At 30.8% G+C, this 18,108-nt stretch overlaps 1 protein-coding gene across 1 annotated transcript in view; it reads right to left on the bottom strand.

Moving 5' to 3' along the window:
* Positions 1-804: 804 nt before the first annotated feature.
* Positions 805-18,108, bottom strand: part of LOC145841004 (bridge-like lipid transfer protein family member 2) — a 33,474-nt gene continuing 16,170 nt past the window's right edge. Inside the window, exons 21-45 of the mRNA XM_082948363.1 lie at positions 17,970-18,102; positions 17,105-17,203; positions 16,001-16,174; positions 13,765-13,907; positions 13,408-13,523; positions 12,629-12,740; positions 11,956-12,127; positions 11,397-11,553; positions 10,884-11,043; positions 10,133-10,306; positions 9,662-9,978; positions 8,740-8,885; positions 8,249-8,438; positions 7,666-7,807; positions 7,171-7,339; positions 6,634-6,801; positions 5,830-6,095; positions 4,862-5,089; positions 4,399-4,532; positions 3,996-4,248; positions 3,493-3,741; positions 2,960-3,183; positions 2,422-2,539; positions 2,050-2,190; positions 805-1,239 (exon numbers count right to left, since the gene is read on the bottom strand). Of these exons, the coding sequence (XP_082804489.1) occupies positions 892-1,239; positions 2,050-2,190; positions 2,422-2,539; positions 2,960-3,183; positions 3,493-3,741; positions 3,996-4,248; positions 4,399-4,532; positions 4,862-5,089; positions 5,830-6,095; positions 6,634-6,801; positions 7,171-7,339; positions 7,666-7,807; positions 8,249-8,438; positions 8,740-8,885; positions 9,662-9,978; positions 10,133-10,306; positions 10,884-11,043; positions 11,397-11,553; positions 11,956-12,127; positions 12,629-12,740; positions 13,408-13,523; positions 13,765-13,907; positions 16,001-16,174; positions 17,105-17,203; positions 17,970-18,102 (4,533 nt within the window). The 3' untranslated portion in view covers positions 805-891. The remainder of the gene's footprint in view (positions 1,240-2,049; positions 2,191-2,421; positions 2,540-2,959; positions 3,184-3,492; positions 3,742-3,995; positions 4,249-4,398; positions 4,533-4,861; positions 5,090-5,829; positions 6,096-6,633; positions 6,802-7,170; positions 7,340-7,665; positions 7,808-8,248; positions 8,439-8,739; positions 8,886-9,661; positions 9,979-10,132; positions 10,307-10,883; positions 11,044-11,396; positions 11,554-11,955; positions 12,128-12,628; positions 12,741-13,407; positions 13,524-13,764; positions 13,908-16,000; positions 16,175-17,104; positions 17,204-17,969; positions 18,103-18,108) is intronic.

Below are 18,108 nucleotides of genomic sequence, written 5' to 3'. Positions count from 1 at the left end.
TAACTAACAACTTCATTTTAAACTAAAACGTAACTATTTTCGGACAGTTTTTACTTTGTTAATTACATTCTTTTTGAAAAGTTAAGAAAAAAATTCAATTAAAAGTTTAAGTAATGGCCAGATATTTTATGAACAAAAAAATCGACCAGAAATATTTCTAAAATTACCACCATTTAATTTACAAGTTGTTTCGTTTTACTTAACGACAAAAAATATTCTAGATTCTGTTTAAAACAATAACTCTTGCGACAAAATAAAAATTTATGAAAAAAATTGACACTTACTAGTAAAGTCTATCTTCAGTTAATTAGAAACTTCGTTCAGATATACCAAGTTAAAAATTAGCTTAAACACTATATCTTACATAATTTAAAAAAAAGCTACCTTTTTACGAGCTTATGGTTTAAAAGTGTTAGGTTATTATGAATGACTTTAACTGTTCTGATAATTGTTACTGTATTCCCCTACCTTTAAAACCACAGTCACATAATTTTTTTTTTAAGCTCAAGTATTTGTTTCTAACGTTAAATCAAATTTTCAACATACAATTATATACCTTTATAAATAATCCTCATACCCTTTTAAATATTTAATTTATTATTATTATTTTTTGTTTAATTATCATTCTTAACATGTACAATGTACATAATTATTCGTTTAGCTATTTCACATTTACTTAGCTTTCTAAGACTAAAAAAAACTTTTAGTTTAAAACTGTGAATTTTATATTGTTCTAAGGTTTAAGGTCAGAACAAGAAAAAATTCAAAAACAATTAAAAAAAAAGCATAATTTATTATTTAAAACACGTCAAATAAATAATATAAAACCAGTAAAAAATCATGATTAGATTTTAAAAAATATGTGTATAAAAAAATTGGCATCGTAAAAAACTACTTTTTTCTCTTCAGCAAATTCTTCAGCTGGCTGCTGAGCTTCTTGGAGGTGCGTCTCGACGAGTTTCCCGCCAAATTTTCGGTGCTCCCCCTCGAATGAGACGGAGGCGATGACGTCATGTTCCTCTTGTGCTGGTTGTAGTTTGCTCCCATGAGCAGGACCTTCTTGCTCAGTTCCTGCTCCTCATTGGCTCGCCCGATCATCGACGCGTCGTCAAGTGATGTCAGTGACGTCATCGATCCGTGACGCGGCGTGACGTCACAGAAGCTGCCGTCGGCGTCGTTTGAAGTCGACGCAGCGGCGTTGTTGGATTTTTTGTTGCGAAACAATTTCTCTTTCAGTATCTTGAAAGTTGTTTAAAAAAATTAGCTAATTTTTAAATTGCAGTTGCAATTATAAAAAGTAGCTTCAAAATTAAATCCGAAAAAACAACACTTGAGGTAAAAACAGTGTGTTTGAATTTTTTTGATACAATAAAAATTAGTTTAAATGTCATGATTTTAATAAAATTAAATAAGCTTATAACAGGGTTTCCAAACGTTTTTGGCAAATTTTCTCCAGGTTTTTAAAAGTGCCTATTTTTGGTTAAAAGTTAGAAACTGTGTCAAATAGTATAAAAACATTAAAAGATAGTTGAAATCTACTTTATATGTGATTAAAAAAAAAAATTTTGGTGATGACAAACAAGTTTTATCTTTATGATAGATTTTTTTAAGTCAAAACGAAATTTTTACTACTTAACATGTTTAAATTGTTAATAATTTCAGGTTTTTTTTTCATAATTGCCAAAATTCCAGTTTTTTCCATGTTTTTTAGCCAAAATTGTCAAATTCCGGGTTATTCCATGTTTTCAGGTGTTTTGGCAACCCTGTATAAACCTACAAAAATTGTTTAAAATACTATTTACTTTACATAAAGATTAATATTAATAACAAGCAAAGAAAACTTACTTTTGGGATAAATCTATATGCCTGTTACAAATCGTACAAAAATATACATTAAGAACAAAAATATTTATTCTGTTTGTGAAGAATACAAAATACTAAGAAAAAACAAAGATTAAAAACACCAAATTCAAATTACCTTATAAATATTTAAGATTTAATTATATTTAAATTTAAAACTAATTATAATTAATAATGAAGATAACTTACTTGTTGAAGCAAAATGTTCTTAACTTCACTTTTGAACTTGTTAGCAAAGTCTTGCCAAGTCCAAGTATTGTTGTGATATTCTAAAACCGGAATGGTCAACTGAAATTCTCTCAAGTCCATTATGTTCTTGTCCTTTTCTCCCTTTTTTGAATAGAAATACTATCCACATTAGGTACAAGTTATTTTTTAAAGATTATTGTGATAGTAAATCTCTAATCAAAACATCAAGAACAAAAACGGAATGCTTATAATTTTCAAGGTGAGCTTATTGTAAATAAAAATTATAAATCTTACTGTACACATGAATACAATTTAGTATACACATTTTTAATAAACTGTACTTGAATAAAAACAAATTAAAAGGTGGCAAACTTTGAAGCTAACGAGCAGCTGAACTTGGTTTATTTTGACGTACAAGAACATGTTGTTGTTCGCAGCTCTCTCCACCATTTCCTGCACTTTCGAGTTCAACTTCTGCTTTTCCATGGACCTGTGTCGAGTGAGAAATTAATAACAAGTTTTTGTTACTCAGGTAAACTGAGTAGCTATTAAAATGAATTAAATTTTGACGTCTGTTGTATAGGTTTGCACATGTGAAAATTAGTTTGCATATGGCATACAGAAGTATTTCTTAATTTAAAAATAAGACGTGCAAAGTATGTTGAAGTTTACAAAACTAACTTTAGCTTTGGAAATAAATAAGATTTAACATGTTAATCCAGTTTGTATTACTATATTGATATTAAATCAATTTCAAGTGTTTTCCTAATCTAAACATTTTTCAAAAAACCAAAATTTGGTCAATTTTTTTTATGGCAGAGATGAATAATGAATCAGATTAAAACAACTATACCCTAAGGAGACTGCGAAAAACTATACGACAAACTTCCCGAGCGACAAAACAACGAACCTGTTTCTCCTGTGCAGCGTCGTCATCTGCGAGGAATCGGAGGAGGGCGTTGTCGCAACGACCTGGTGACGAGTGAGATCCGTTTGTGACGTAACAAGGGAGGGATCGAGGTTGAAGAGGTCCTGCTGGGAATCCGTGGGGTTTTGCTGCTTAGGAAAGAAGAACTCGTTCAAGCGAGAGTAGAAAATTCTCTCCAACTGGATGACAAGCGGTGTTGCGTTCAGCTGAAATTTGTGAAAAATGTGTTGCGTTTAAATGTTTTAGATCGTAAATTTGCTTCCGATCAGTCTAAATGCAAGAATAGCTTTTATTTTTTTGTAAAGAAGTCAATCTACAATTTTATTAAACACAACTAAAACTTTTATTTTATCGCTGTAACTAGTTAACTAGACTATTGTACTTGAAATGTTTTTAATTAAAAAACAATGCATGAAGACTGAAAATGAATATTAAGTACCTCAATTAAATTTTTGATATGCAATTAAAACAAAATTACATAAATAAAAATTCAAAAAATATCAAATTTTCCAAACTTCAAGATGTTCTTTCACGGAAATTCCTCCCACGGGCTTTTTCACTTTGCACAGGACCCTCAGAACTAGGGGTATTCCCCCCAGCCCCCTCAAGTACTTACCCCTTCTCCCTACTCCACCCTGCGACGTGTGCGAGGGGATGTGACGGGGCCTGATGACGTCACGGTAGACTGCGTCGGGGAGGAGGTTTTGGAGGCGCAGCCAGGCAAGTTCGAACGAATGAGAAACCGCCTCGTCTGATTTGTTCACCTGGGATGTGAAAAAAATCAGTTATGCTCTACACGTAAAATATGCGATTAAAACAAGTATTATTTGAATGATATAAAGCTTGGCGTCGAAAAAATTAATTTATTTAGACAATAAAAACAGACGCCTTATTTAGTTTGAGCACTCCAGAAAAAAAAAGACAAAAAATAAAACTCAAAATGTTCGAAGCCAATTCAGTCAAAAGTTATTAAAATTTATATTGTAAGCACGAAAATAATTAATAAACAATATTTCACTTTTTCGTAGAAGAACTTTTTCATTTCGAACTGGGCGATGTTCAGCTGACCGTCGCGGTCCGTCAGCGACCACCGGACTTTCCCGAAGCTGACCTCCGTCACCCTGACGACCACTTCCTCCTCCTCCTCCGAACCCGTGACGTCGTCGTCGAACGACGATGACGTCATGTGGGTGGAGGGGCTGTGTTGTGACGTCATAGTCGAGTCGGAGCTGTTGAGCGATTTTCGCTGCAGGAATACTTCTTTGAAGCATCTGGGAAAAAATAAATGAGGTTAACGACACGATGTTCAAAAAAACATAACAAAATACAAACACTTATTATAAACTAATAACAAAAATAACTGTAATATGCAGAACATAACATAACCATTTTATTTTTTTGTAAATGACTGGAGTTGCTACCTGATAATAATTCCCAATTCTTCACTTTCGTTATTGATGCATTCTTTTTCGAATTGGAGAACTTCGACCAGATCTTTCATTTCTGCTAATATCTGATCGTAATCTTCATCATCTGGACTGCGTTGGTGTAACAACTGTTAACAATTAATTTTCTATTAAAATTTTGGATTTATGTACGTTAAAACCTAAATTAAACCAGATTAAATGCTTTTCTTTGTAAGTTTAAGTTTATTGAACTTTTTCAATCTTTATACACTTATATTAGATTTTATAATTTGTGCTAAAGAAACTGGCTAAAGTAAATCTTTAGGCATTATAAATCAATATGAGTTTATAAAAAAATTTAAAGTAGTCAAGAATAAAAATTTAATTAAACTTTTTGAACTAAAGTTAAAATAAAAGTTTTTATACAAATCTTATAAAATATATATCAAATCTTATAAACTATTTTTATTACAAAAACCTTGGTCAACTGGTAATGTTGCTTCTGCGCGGCCTTCTGGTTCAACTGCCGGCTCCTGATTTTGTTTTGACGGCTCGCGACCTCCCCCTTGTGGCGGTGCGCGTCGTCGAACGAAGTCAACCGGAACGCGAACTTCATCTGCTCCACTTTCAGCTGGTGCACTTTGACCACGGGTTCCACGTACAGGATCAGGTTCTCCACTATGTCGAGGATCATCGTGAATTGTGACTGGAGGTTTAGGAAAGTTACATGAATTAAAAAAAATAATTGAATGAACATTTTTTACCATGTGCTGTTCGATTTGAAACAAAGTTTGTTCAATTCTTAATAGTTGGTTTGTTAAGAGAAGTTGAAAACAAAAACATTATTTTAATTGGTAAGTGAAAACAAACAAATTTAACTTTTATTCATATAAGTTTTAATATGATTTGAACATTACATCAAAACAAATTTTCTGAAGTTATGATTCATTATAAAGAAAACATCACCATATTTACTAATTTCTTAAAAAAAAATATAAATATACATTACAGGGTTGCCACTGGTTTTTGAGAAGTTTTTTCCAGGTTTTCTGAAACTACACGTTTTTTGGTCTACTTTTAGCTTAAAGTTAAGTCTTAGGTTAAAAACTGAATTAAGCAGTATATTAACATTGAAAAGATACTGTAAAGCTACTTTAAATGTGTTATTACATAAAAAACATTTGATTATGACAATAAAAATTTATCTATAACGTAGATTTTTGTGTCAAATCATAATTTTGCTATTATTTATGTAAAATTTGTTTAAAATTCCAGGTTTTTTCCAGAATTTTTAGGCTTAATTATCAAATTCCAGGTTTTTTAAGGATTCTAGGTTTTGTTGCAAACCTGATATTACCTCAGTTATTTTAGAAGAAAAATAATGCATTAATTGCAAACTAACATTTCTGAAAACTATGGTAGAAAAAATAAAAACAAACAACAAACATTATTGGTGCAAATTTCCAAGTCATCCTGCACAATGGTGAGACAGTTTACAGGTTTCTCGCTTCTCAACAAATCGTCATCGTTGCTATGGTAGCAATGACGTCGTTCTTCGGTGACGTCACCGTCGCCTAGCGTCTTGTCGTCACGCTTGCCGTGAAGTATTGTTTCGTAGTTGATGACGTCACCTGTTTCTACCACTTTCTCGTAACCGACGTAGTACATCCGGGTGTCACACCTGGACATTATTCGCTGCAGTTGGTATGTTCCTGCAGTTTGATAAAGGATAATTAGTTAACTTGAATTTAATAAATTTGTTTTTAAAATTGTTAATTAAGCATTTTTATAGACGTCAACTGAAAAATAAAGCATCTTGTTTAATATAAAAAATCCGTTACAAGTTTAATGATGTTACTTTTACCAAGGTGGCCACTGGTTTTTGAGAAATTTCTTCCAGGTTTTTGAAAGTATACGTTTTTGGGTTTACTTTTAGTTTAAAATTGAGTTTTAGGTTAAAAATGTGTTAAATAGTATAACAACATTGAAAAGATACTGAAAAGCCTCTTTATATGTGTTTAAAAAATGTTTTTGATGATGACAAAAAATTTCTATCTTAATCATAAGTTTTCATGTTAAATAAAAATTTACTTTTTAACATTTTTAAGATTTTTTTGTTATTTTTGTTCTTAATTCTAGGTTATTTATTTTTTTTTAAACTCCAGGTTTTGTTGCAACCCTGTTTTATAATTGTAAGCATGAAAAAAATGCTGCATATTTTGATAAGCTCATAAAACAAATTCAACCAACCAGCGCAGATGCCGGTGGTCTGGTTGACGCTCTCCTGCCTCACAACGCCACCTATCGACTGCCCGCTCTGCATCAGCTTCGCGATGTCCAGCATCCCCGGCGACGGTCCGCGGGGCGCGATGTCGCAGGTCGACAGCCACGGCACGTCGTCCTCGTCCTGCTGCTCGTCTGTGACGTCACATACAGAATGTTTAGAAATGACAAGATGTCTTAACAGTTTATAGTTTTTTTAGCCTCGAAATAAAATGTGTGCTGTTTGAAATAATTATAAGAGATCTTTTTATAAAGAGCTGTTTAGTTTGTGGCAAACGTTTGTTTACTTTTCAAAATAACAATTAAAATAACAGGTTTAATTTATTTTGTTTAATTTTGTCATAAAACCATCGACTAACCGTTGATCTGTGTGTAGAAGTCAACCGTTAAACTTAAAATATTTTTTAACTTTAAAGCTTTATACTATGGTTTGTTAAATCTTTAAAAAAAGTTATTTACTAAAATAGTCAAATAAAAAGTTCAAGTAAAAATAAACAATCAAACCCTGGTTGGTGTTACGTTGCACGGTCGCAAACACTTGGGTGCCCTCCAGTGATCCGACCCACGACATTTTGGTGGTCAGCTGCCGGTCCCTCCACCTCACCTCGTGCTCGTTGCTATGGAAATCCGCCTCCGAAGCCGTTGCTATGAAGTACCCCTGGGTCTTCGGGCCCTGTGATAAGTCCTTGTTAGAAAAAAAATAGCAACATACATGTTTTTATTGGCATTTTAGAGTTTTAAAAGTTTTTTATTAAAACACTTTAAATAAATTAACTTGCACATCTTGTGGAAAAAATGTTGATTCTATTTTTAAAATTAAGTATTGAAAATAAAAATATAACATCTAAACATACAACATGAGATCAACATTCAGTAACGTTACCTTACTTGTGCAAAAAATAATTTGATTTATTTCAAACCGTCTAAAATCTCATCAGAAACCACACTTAACAAACAACGTTTCAAACTCAAACAGTAACAAATTTTATTTCCACCAACTTTCAACATGGCCTGGCAGTTGTAGAAGTGAATTGAGAAGTTTTTGTTTTCCACGTCGTTCATTTCCGTGGCGGCTACTTTTCCCTGCAAAATGTCTTCAGCAGGTCGCTTGCAGTCCGTTTCCATCTCATTCATCGCCAATCTGAACAAAAAATGACTATTTATTAAGTATGTGTTTTTTTAATAAGATATATTCTATCAAAATTATAAAATAGTTGTCAGTGTTTGTAAAGTTTGGTTTAGAACTAGTTTCATTGAGTCATTGTAGATTATTTTTAAAGTGCTTAATCGCATTTTTAAGTTGTACAAATGAATTCATGTATAAGATAACTCCAGTTTAAGTAAAACTTTTTGCTGAAAAATTAAAATATTATTTAGTAATTACCTAATTAAAGAAATAAAGTAATTATTTTACATGCACCTTTTATACTAAAATAAAACCTTAAAATAATTAAAAACTAAAACTTAACGTTTTAGAAACTTAAAACTAAACTTACATCCTGCAGAAGATTATTTCTGATACAATTGGCTACTTTACAAAAGTAAGAATATAAACTTCAACTTCTAAGGAGAAAAAAATAACCTGTTTCCATCTTTGGTGCTTTCCAGGAACTTTTCCAGCTGCAAGTTCACTGATGACTGTGACGTCACATCGCTGACCCGTGTCTGCGATGACGTCACCACGTTATTGCCTGGAAAAAATCGGCTTGCTGACGTCATAGGAGTACCTGCGTGGCTCATCGGCGTCGATTTGGGAGAAATTGAAGTCTGATCTGTTAAATTATGATTTTGTTGCTATATGAAGTAATAATGAGGTTTATAAACTTACTACTACATTAAAATTAATAATTTTTGTTTTAACTAAAAGGAAATAAAGTTATAAATACAAAAACGAGCTATTTCAAAAACTTTTAATACGACTTTTATTTACAGTAGACAACCTAAGTACAACATTACAAACAAAAAATTTTTTTTTTTTAAATTTTAATCAAATAAACTATGAACTTTCATTGATGTGTGTTTTTGTAATTCAATATACATACTGCCAATCAAAACTCAAACATAAAACACCACCTTCGAACCCGATCTTCCTCAATATGTTGGTATCCAGGTTGTGTCTCAGCACGTTCGCCTTCTCGTAAGAATCGTACAGGCCGTAAGCCACGTCCCTCGTTTCGGTCGTCCACATGGCCCGCAAGTCGTGTACTATCAGCGTTTGACTGTTGATAATTTATTTGTTGAAAACTATAAATATTTTTTTATGGCCTAATACTGCAACTATTAAAGTGCTTACCTTGAGTTCAAAGAAATAAATACAAATTTAATGTTTTTGAGATTTTTGTTACAAGAAAATAAACTGTTAAACTCTGTTACAGATCATGATTTATACTATTTTTTAATAGAACTACTATAACTAGATAGTTCCACTTAGCCTTTCTATAGCACAAAATTTAAATTCAATAGTTTTATTTTTTATCAAAATGATAGCAATACAAAATCTCTCACATCAAGTTTCAACTCCAACAGTATTAAGGTTTGTTGCTTTCGATGGTGCAAATATTTTAAAACACAAATGGAAAATGTTTCTAACTTGTACTTAGTACATAAAAAATAACTGTGAACCAATATAAACCAACAATTATTATTTAAATTATTAGTAATCAAAAAAGCAACTCTTTAAAACCGATTTGTCAAATTGTTAACATTACGTTCTATAAAAACTAATGCAATCATTGAAATCATTCAAGTGACATTTTAATGTTTTAACTATAAAAAAAAAACTTCAAAACGATTGTATTTCAATGAGCTTATAAGTACAAACAAATCTGAAAAAATTGAAATCATGTAAAAGATGGTAATAGTAGACACAAACTAAGGTGATTACAAACTTAAAAGTATTAAGGCAACAAATTCAAAAATAATATAATGTAAATAATGCATCAAAGTTATTACAAAATTTATATTTTTTTATCATAAACATGATAATCATAAAAACCTGTTATGAGCTTGGTTGACGTGGGGCGGGCTTTTCTTACCGGACCCCTTCTTATTGCTCGGTTGCTGTTGGCAACTAGTCGCGTCGCTAGCTGCCGAACTTTTCCTTGCAACCGTCGCGTGGCTCGATTTCCTCCCCCTCCGCGTGACGTCATCGTCGCCGCATTGTGACGTCACTTTCGGGTCTCTCTTGTACATCATCTCGGACAGGCTGACGAAGAAGTAGCGGTGCTCCTCGTCGGAGGGAGAATCTCCGAACGTTTTTGTTACGTCACAGCTGTCGTTCGACGTCGGGTCCTTCCGCTCGAGCAGGTAAATCTTTCATGTTTAAAAAATAAACAAAAACTCAAAATAAAAATTAACTAGCTAATATTTTACTATAGTTAAATTTTTTTATTTGATAATACTTTGATTATACAGAAAAAACTCAATGCTAATTTTGATTCTTTTGAAATTTATGAAACATTCCAACCTTGGTATCGAGAATTTCCGCGCAAATCGAAGTGATCAGCCATTTGGTGGCGACGCGGCGCTTCAAATTTCCCTGGTGAGGGAGAAAGCGGAGTTGGAAATGAGAGGTGATGTTTCCCTCCCCACACAGCATTTCCACCCCGAGCTGGCGAGCGAACGACGCCCAGTAGTTCACCTGCGGTGGTGGAAATTGCAGAGTTTTAAATTGAGGAAAAAAATGTATAAAACTATTAGTAATATAACAATTGAGACATTGTATAAATTATAGAGTAATCAATTGCATAGTTATGAAGTGAATAATTTTTGTTATTAAATCCATAAATAATTTAATTTCATAATAGTAGAATCATTAAATTAACATGTTCTTTAGTCTTTGTGACACGCTTAGTTTTTTTCTACGAGTAAAACATTGAAACAAGAAACGAAGATATTTCGACCAACTGGAAATTAAACACGTAATAAAAATACATTAATTTATCAATTGCCTTAATATTTGAAGTATAACTTCCAAAATTTAGATAAATTTGGTCAAGTTGTACAGCCTGAGACCGGATATTATATACTAAAAAAAATATTTATTAAATTAAAATCATATAGTATGAATATAAGTTAAACATTTCTAAGAAGTTTTTCAAAAAAGCGTGAAGTAGTTTGAAACTAAACAAACAACAACTAACAAATTTGTTCACAAAACTAAATAATTTTCTTATTTGATTAACACTCATGAACCATTTAAAATATCAAACACCAACTTTGAGTTGCGGGAAGAGGAACTGAACGTTGATGTTCCTGTAGTGCCGGGAGAGTTTCGGTTTGGGGGGACTCACGTTGCCGAACAGCTTTCCCTTGCATATCGGCCTCACTACGGCGTTGACGGCTTGGAAGAAGTTTGAGAGCCACCTCATCGCTGAACTGTTGATTGTGTTTGTATTAAATATAACTTGTTGTCGTTTGGTAAAACTTTAAAAATTTTGCAATCCTCAATTTATACGAATCTGTGCCGATTCTACTTACTGGAAATTTAACAAAGTTTTATCATGATAATGTACTTTCTAAAATTTTTTTTTAAGAAATAGGTTTGATGAATATACTAACAAAACTGAACTGGACAAAAAAGACTTTTACAAACTTTAGCACTATGACTTAATATTGTAGTTTTACCAAGTTTTAAATTCAGTTATTTCATAACTCAAATTAAAGAAACTATAGGAAATAAGTTAACTTTAATGATAATAATAATTTTGCACTACAACAAACAAAGTCACCTGAAAAGCAACACCTGCGGCACATCCTTGACGGTGCTTTCTTGCGAATGTTGGCTGCCGCAGTCGTTGGTCGTGTCGAACGTCATGTTGAGGTCGATGTTGGCCGACCTGAAGTCCTTGTATGAATCGTGCTTTGCTTGCGAACTCCCGTTCCTGTCTGTAATGAACAATAAGTCTGTAAAGAATAAACTATGAAAAAATAAATCTTATACATTTCATAGTTTTAAAGCGGGTCAAACTTATTTATTGACAAGTTGACTTAATATTATTGTATCTTGCTGAAGTGAACTGCATTGCATAAACTTACTAATTAAGTTTTTGTTTAGCTATAAAGAATAAATTTATTTGTATAATGAGACATTAAAAAAAACAAAATGATATGATAGAACGGATTTAAGATACAACTTTAAATTTTCAAAAAACTCCAGGTAAACAAAATAGAAACTTTCACGATTCAGCTAAGCTCAAAAGCAAGCTAGACTTTAGGAACTAAAAACGTTAAAAATAAACATAACATCATAACAACTTAAAATAAATTTTTCAATCAAAACAAATAAACCTGCAGCCGGAATGAACTTGGGGTTGACAGGCACCACCTGGTGGTGGTTGTGGGGATTCTGCTGGTCGCTGCATATCCAATCGAACGGGCAGTCCAGCAGCAGCGAGGGAAAATGTAACAGTCTGACGTCATCGTACTTCGAAGCCGTCCGTATGTGGATGTCCAGGTCGCCCTGGAAATTATTATCTTATTGAAAAATTACTTTTGATTGTCTTCTAGCGTTGAAATAAAAAAGTCAAACGCATAACAATTTTTAAATTTATTAAAATATTTCAATTCATGTTTTACGTTTAACAAATCTTACAAATAAAATGTCTAGGTACCAACTAAATACATATTAAGTTGGTACAATTTAAAGTTTTTAATAAAATGTTTTATTTCTATACTAAAAGAAACATGCGAGACGACTAACAACAAAATGGTAAAAGCAAACTTTAAAACGGTATAACTTCGTAAATTTACTTTATAAAGAGTTAGTTGATCCTTTAATGAAGTTAAATTTACTTTCTACAAAGACTAAAAGTATTCCGAGGACGGAAATGAAAAAATTATAAATTTGAGAACAACTTATTGAAAGTTTATTTATTTATTTGTGCAACTTGAATTTATTTTCTGTAAGAAACTCTTAATTTCATAGTTACAACTTAATTCATGTTTCAACGTTCAAACAAACCTTGAAAACAAAGTGTCCGGGTTTCCAGGTGTACTGCCAGTTTTTCCAGTCCCACAGCATATGTTCGGTGGAATTGTAAGGATCCAACGATGCCAGGTGTAATAAGGCTGTTCTGTTGTTAATAATAATTAGGAAATGTGTTGTAATGCATTTGCACTTTTATAATTCCATACCGCTATCAGAGTAAGTAAAATACTTTTGTTAAACTCGTAGCATACAAAACTGAAACTGCTAGAAGTCTAAGTTCTAAAGTTAAGGCAATTGTTAAGAAAATAAACTTAACCATAGCAGCAACATTGATAACAGCCTAGTTTATTTAATATAACATCATCTCTAACATATCTTTTCCTACTTAACATTGAAAACGCTTCAAATTTAGAAGCAAAGCTTTTTTGAAGTACTACAAGAAAAGTTGAAGAAAATCAAATATTTTCGGGTACTTCATACAACATTACAAATTATTTTACTACTAATCAACTTTAAAAATAACTTAAGTGTTAAATAAAACCTTTTAACTTCAGCTAATTCAACTGACTAGTTTAGATAAATAGATTTCAAACTCAGGGTCAATATCGACATTTTGGGATGTCGTGATCCTAAATAATAATTTGGATATGTATTACTAACTTTAGTCAAAAAATAGTCGATGTGCTAATTATAAGAAATCCTGTTTTATCCAACAACATTATATAAAAAAAATATTCTACCTACTGCAACAATTTAAATATTATTAACTCGTTTTGAAAAGTATACGGTTAAAATGTTGAAAGCAAAAAAACCTTCTAGTGTTGATAACAAGGTCTCCGTGAAGTAGCAAACGAAATTTGTCCCACCAAGGTAGCAGTTTGCTCTCATCAATTGTTTGCTTCGTCATCAAATTCATTGCAAGATTTACCTGTGAAAAATTTAAAACATTTAAAATTATACTTTAAAGCAATATTAAACAGTTTTGTACCAGCAACAATTAAAAAAAAAAATTAATGTAAGACTACTATTATATAGAATTATTATATTATTATACATGTGGCAGATGTATTTCATTTAGAACATAACTAAATTCGAGCTTGTACAAGAGCTAACAGTTTTTTAGACTTGCTTAAAAAAAATAATAATTAAAAATTAAATTGAAAACAAACTTGAGACCAGGCGGGGTCCCAACAAGGTCCCCAAGCGACGTTCATGCAGTCAATGTTCCAATCCAATTGGTAGTAGAACTTCAGAGGCGGCATGTTTCTTTGAACTTGTACGTTGCTCCAAGGCGTCGGCAGCTTTATTGTTTCTGTTGGAAGAGTTTTGTGTTATTTTTTAAATTCAGGTTAAACAACCACTAAAACAATGATGAAAATAGAGAATATATTATTAAAAATGAATTACAAACTTGTATCTTGGTTTATTTAGCGTAGATTAATAAAAAAAGTATTTAAAACTAAGATTTACAAAAAATCTTCACAGGTTTAGACCTGTGAAGTGTGCTTATGTATACTTTTGGCTGTATATGAGTAATTAAGTGTTTAACAAAAATTACATTTGTTCATAATTATTGACTTATTAAGTTTGATAAAATTTCTCATAGCATGTATATCTTAATAAAGTGTTTGTATATTTATTCATTTCTAAAAAAATATTTGATTCAAAAAAACTCGTTTTATAATAATTATCAGTAATTTGAAAATTTTTTTGTTAAAAGTTGTATTACTTTTATTAAAAGCAGGGTTCGTGCGCAAAATTCCTTTTCATTTAGCCTGACAGAGACCTATTTAGCCTGACATTTTTTCAAAGTAGAAAAAATCACCTTCAGAAGGCATTTTGGGTATCGGAGGGTCTTAATTAGCAAATTAACGCAATAAAAGTATTCACAAACACTATTTTTGAAGAAAATTAAAATTTAAATAAATTATTTTCAACATCTATCAATCGCTTACCCAGTAACTTGAATATTTTTAAACTGGTCATTATAATTTCTGCTTCAATGAATTCATACCTTTATTAAATTTTGGGGCTTAGTTACATCCACCGCTCATCACCCATATACAGGGTTAGTGTCAATTAGTACTTGAATTCGTCAATTATAAGTTACATGACTGGACCAGAAGCTTTTATTAAAACAGAAATGTGAATAAGTCTGTCAAAGAAAAACAAAATGTAATTAAACACATCTCTCAAAAACTTTATGTTATCATTAAAGCATCTTAATTTTTAAAATAACTAATTAAACTAATCATGATATTACATAAGTTATTTCAAAGAATCCTTTAAAACGAATACATAAAGATAAGTATTAAACACATGATCTGGACTCTAAAACTTATCTTTTCATTAACAACATAATTTTTAAAATAACTACTCAAACTAAAAAAACAGTTTAAGCTTTTTATGTTACTACATAAACTATTCAAAAAAATCTTTATAAACGAATGAATAAAAAAACATTTATATTAAAAATAAATTAATATTTAAAACTTTTATAATAAATAAATGTCTTTGAACGAAAAATAAACGTAAAATTATCTAAGCGTTATAATAAACTGAAACATTTAAAAAGAGTAAAATAAAAATTACTATCAACTCATTAACTTGCAAAATATTATTCTACTAATTATGAAACTTATATCTTTAAGCTAAGTTTTAGTCTTGTGAATATATCTCTAATAACTTTGAATTAACAGAAAATAAAATATATTAACAAACTGCTAAGAGTATTAATCTAAAAAGTATTTGGTTTAAAGCCTTTATATTAGAAATTAAAACAGTTTAACCAACTAAGCTCTGAAAAACAAAGCTCATGTAAACAAATTCAGACAAACAGCTAAGTTGTTGAACTAAACTGTAATGTTTAAACTGAACTTTTTTATGAATTTTTATAATTATGACGTATATAATCTACTAAAGACAAAATAATGAAGATTCTTAAAATAATTTTAGAGATTCAACAAAAGGTTTAAAGCACTTATTTTTACAAATTCTGACTGATTTTGTCTTTAATAACTAAATCTTTATTTAGAAATAAATTCACATCTCAATTTGATCTCAATTTAAAAAATTTCATGCATTTGAACTGACAAAAACTGAAATTCTCAAATTTTTAAACAAAAAAACTGATTTAGCCTGACGTTTTTCAACTTTTTTCAAAAAAACTGATTTAGCCTGACTTAGCCTGACGCGCACGAACCCTGTAAAAGAGGGTGGACTAACAATCTGAAAAACCTTTCAACAAAAATCTAAAATATATGTTTTCAAATATGTTTAAGAAAAATAAAATCCAAGTGCACACTATGTGGACATCAACACCACATTTTCCAAGCAGATAAGTTTGTTAATAAAAACCTTAAAAACAACTGATACTTATTTTTAAATCATTTTGAGGAAACCGACCGATGCGCTGTGATTTTTTGGCGCCTTTCTGTTCCGCCCCGCAGAACTTTCCGGACACGTTCCAGTCGGTGAAGTCCATCATCGATTTGGGGAAATCCCGAATTCTGACCTGGTGGTGGCCTATGTGAAGGTGGATGGCGCGGCACCACAACGTCACAAACGAACAATCGTTCTCTGTTACGTCAACATTAAAGTCTTATAATGTACTATGACGTAGACGTATGTTAAATAAAATAGAGGCTACTTTACAATCGTAAAAAAACATAACCAGCATAATTAACGATTCAAAACAAACATTGAATATTGATTGCAACATTGTATTATTCTCTGTTACGTCATACATTTGTTATTTATTATACTTAAGAGTATATACCGTAATAAAGACGGGCACTACTTTACAATTGTTCAAAGTTTCGTGCATCAACTTTAATAATATAGCAAATAATCATAAAATAAATATTGATAGCAACATTGTACTTGTGTTTATCATTTTAACTTACAGATCTCAGGTCTAAATTATAGATTACAAAACTTTAACACTGTGGGGTTTGCAATTTTCTAATGGCTAGTGAGTTTGAATGTAAAACAATGAGATTAAAAATGTATGTAAATAATAAACAAACTAAACCAAATAGTGAATAATATTAGAAAAAAACTTTTGCAGATGTTAAAGCATTTTTTTAGGAAAAATTTTAAGATCTAAATGTTGAATCTACTTATCGTATTTTTTAAATAATTTAAAGAAAACTAAAAAATTAACTTTATCATTTAACTGTTTTTTTTTAGTTTCAATATTTTTTATTGTACTTAATGAAGAATAGAGAACGTAAATCTATTTAAGAAGAAAAATTGTTTTTAATATCAACAAATTTTTAAAGATTAGAATCTTAATATACAACTTTAGACTTTTATATAAAACCTTTAATCAAAGTTATACTTTACCTTTAAACTTACTTGTTTTTAATATAAAATCTACTTCAAAGTTAACTTCATTGTTTGATTAAAATTAAATTTCTAACAGAACAAACCATCACATTAAAGTACACATTATATACAAAATTCTTTTTTTTTACAAAAATACGTAATTTTTTGATCAAACAAAACCTTGATTGTGGTATTTGAATGGAAACGGTGACACGTGATCGATATCTTCTATCGTTTTCATCGCCTTGTACACCCCATGGAAGCTAGAGTCTGCCAGTGCTGTTTGGAATAATTTAATTTATTACCGAATATATTGGAATTTTTTTGCTGTTTGGTGAAACTAGTTAAAAATATTTCTTAACATTACCACACGCGTCATGCGAAAGTTACTCGTTCTTAGGTTTTAGTTTAATCCAGGTGTTAATATTGAAGTATAGTGATTTAAAAACGCTATTAACACATTTATCAGGGTTGCCACTCGTTTTTTCCAAATTTTTTCCAGGTTTTCTAAATTTCTTCCAGGTTTTTAAAAGTACACATTTTTGGGTCTATTTATAGCTTTAAGTAAATTTCTATATAAGAAACTTTGTTATAAAGTATAAAAACATTGAAAAGATACTGTAAAGTTACTTTAAATGTGTCTTTTAATAAAAAACTTTTTGATAATGACAAAAAAATCTTATTTATATGATAGATTTTTGTGTCAAATCGAAATTTTACTATACTGCAAATGTTAAAATTATTAAAAATTCCAGGTTTTTCCAGGTTTTTTGATTAAAATTCCAGGTTTTTCCAGTTTTTTTTTTAATTTTCTAAAATTCCAGGCCTTTCCAGGTTATTTTTGCCTAAATTGTCTAATTCCAGGTTTTTCAAGGTTTTTCCAGGTTTCCAGGTAAAGTGGCAACCCTGATTTATTAAATTATTCAAAAACTTTAATTTATATTCAACTAGAAAGATATTATAGGATGAAGATTGAAACTTGCTTCGAAAAAAAAAGCTAAACTGTAAACCAGTTGAATTCAAAAATAAAAACAGCAAAGCAAACCGATCAAGTCAAACTTTTGCATGCTCCACTTCAGAAGAATGCAACTGGGCGGCGAGTTCTTGTATATTGTTCTCGACCTGTCCAAATACGTTTTGACATTTTTCTCGGACAATCTCCTGTATAGTTCATCAACCTGTTG

The sequence above is a fragment of the Thalia democratica genome, chromosome 7 (assembly GCF_965202585.1).
Source record: "Thalia democratica chromosome 7, ktThaDemo2.hap1.1, whole genome shotgun sequence".
Taxonomy (NCBI): Eukaryota; Metazoa; Chordata; class Thaliacea; order Salpida; family Salpidae; genus Thalia; species Thalia democratica.
The sequence above is the reverse complement of the archived record's forward strand: the minus strand, read 5'-3'. Positions and strand labels throughout refer to the sequence as shown.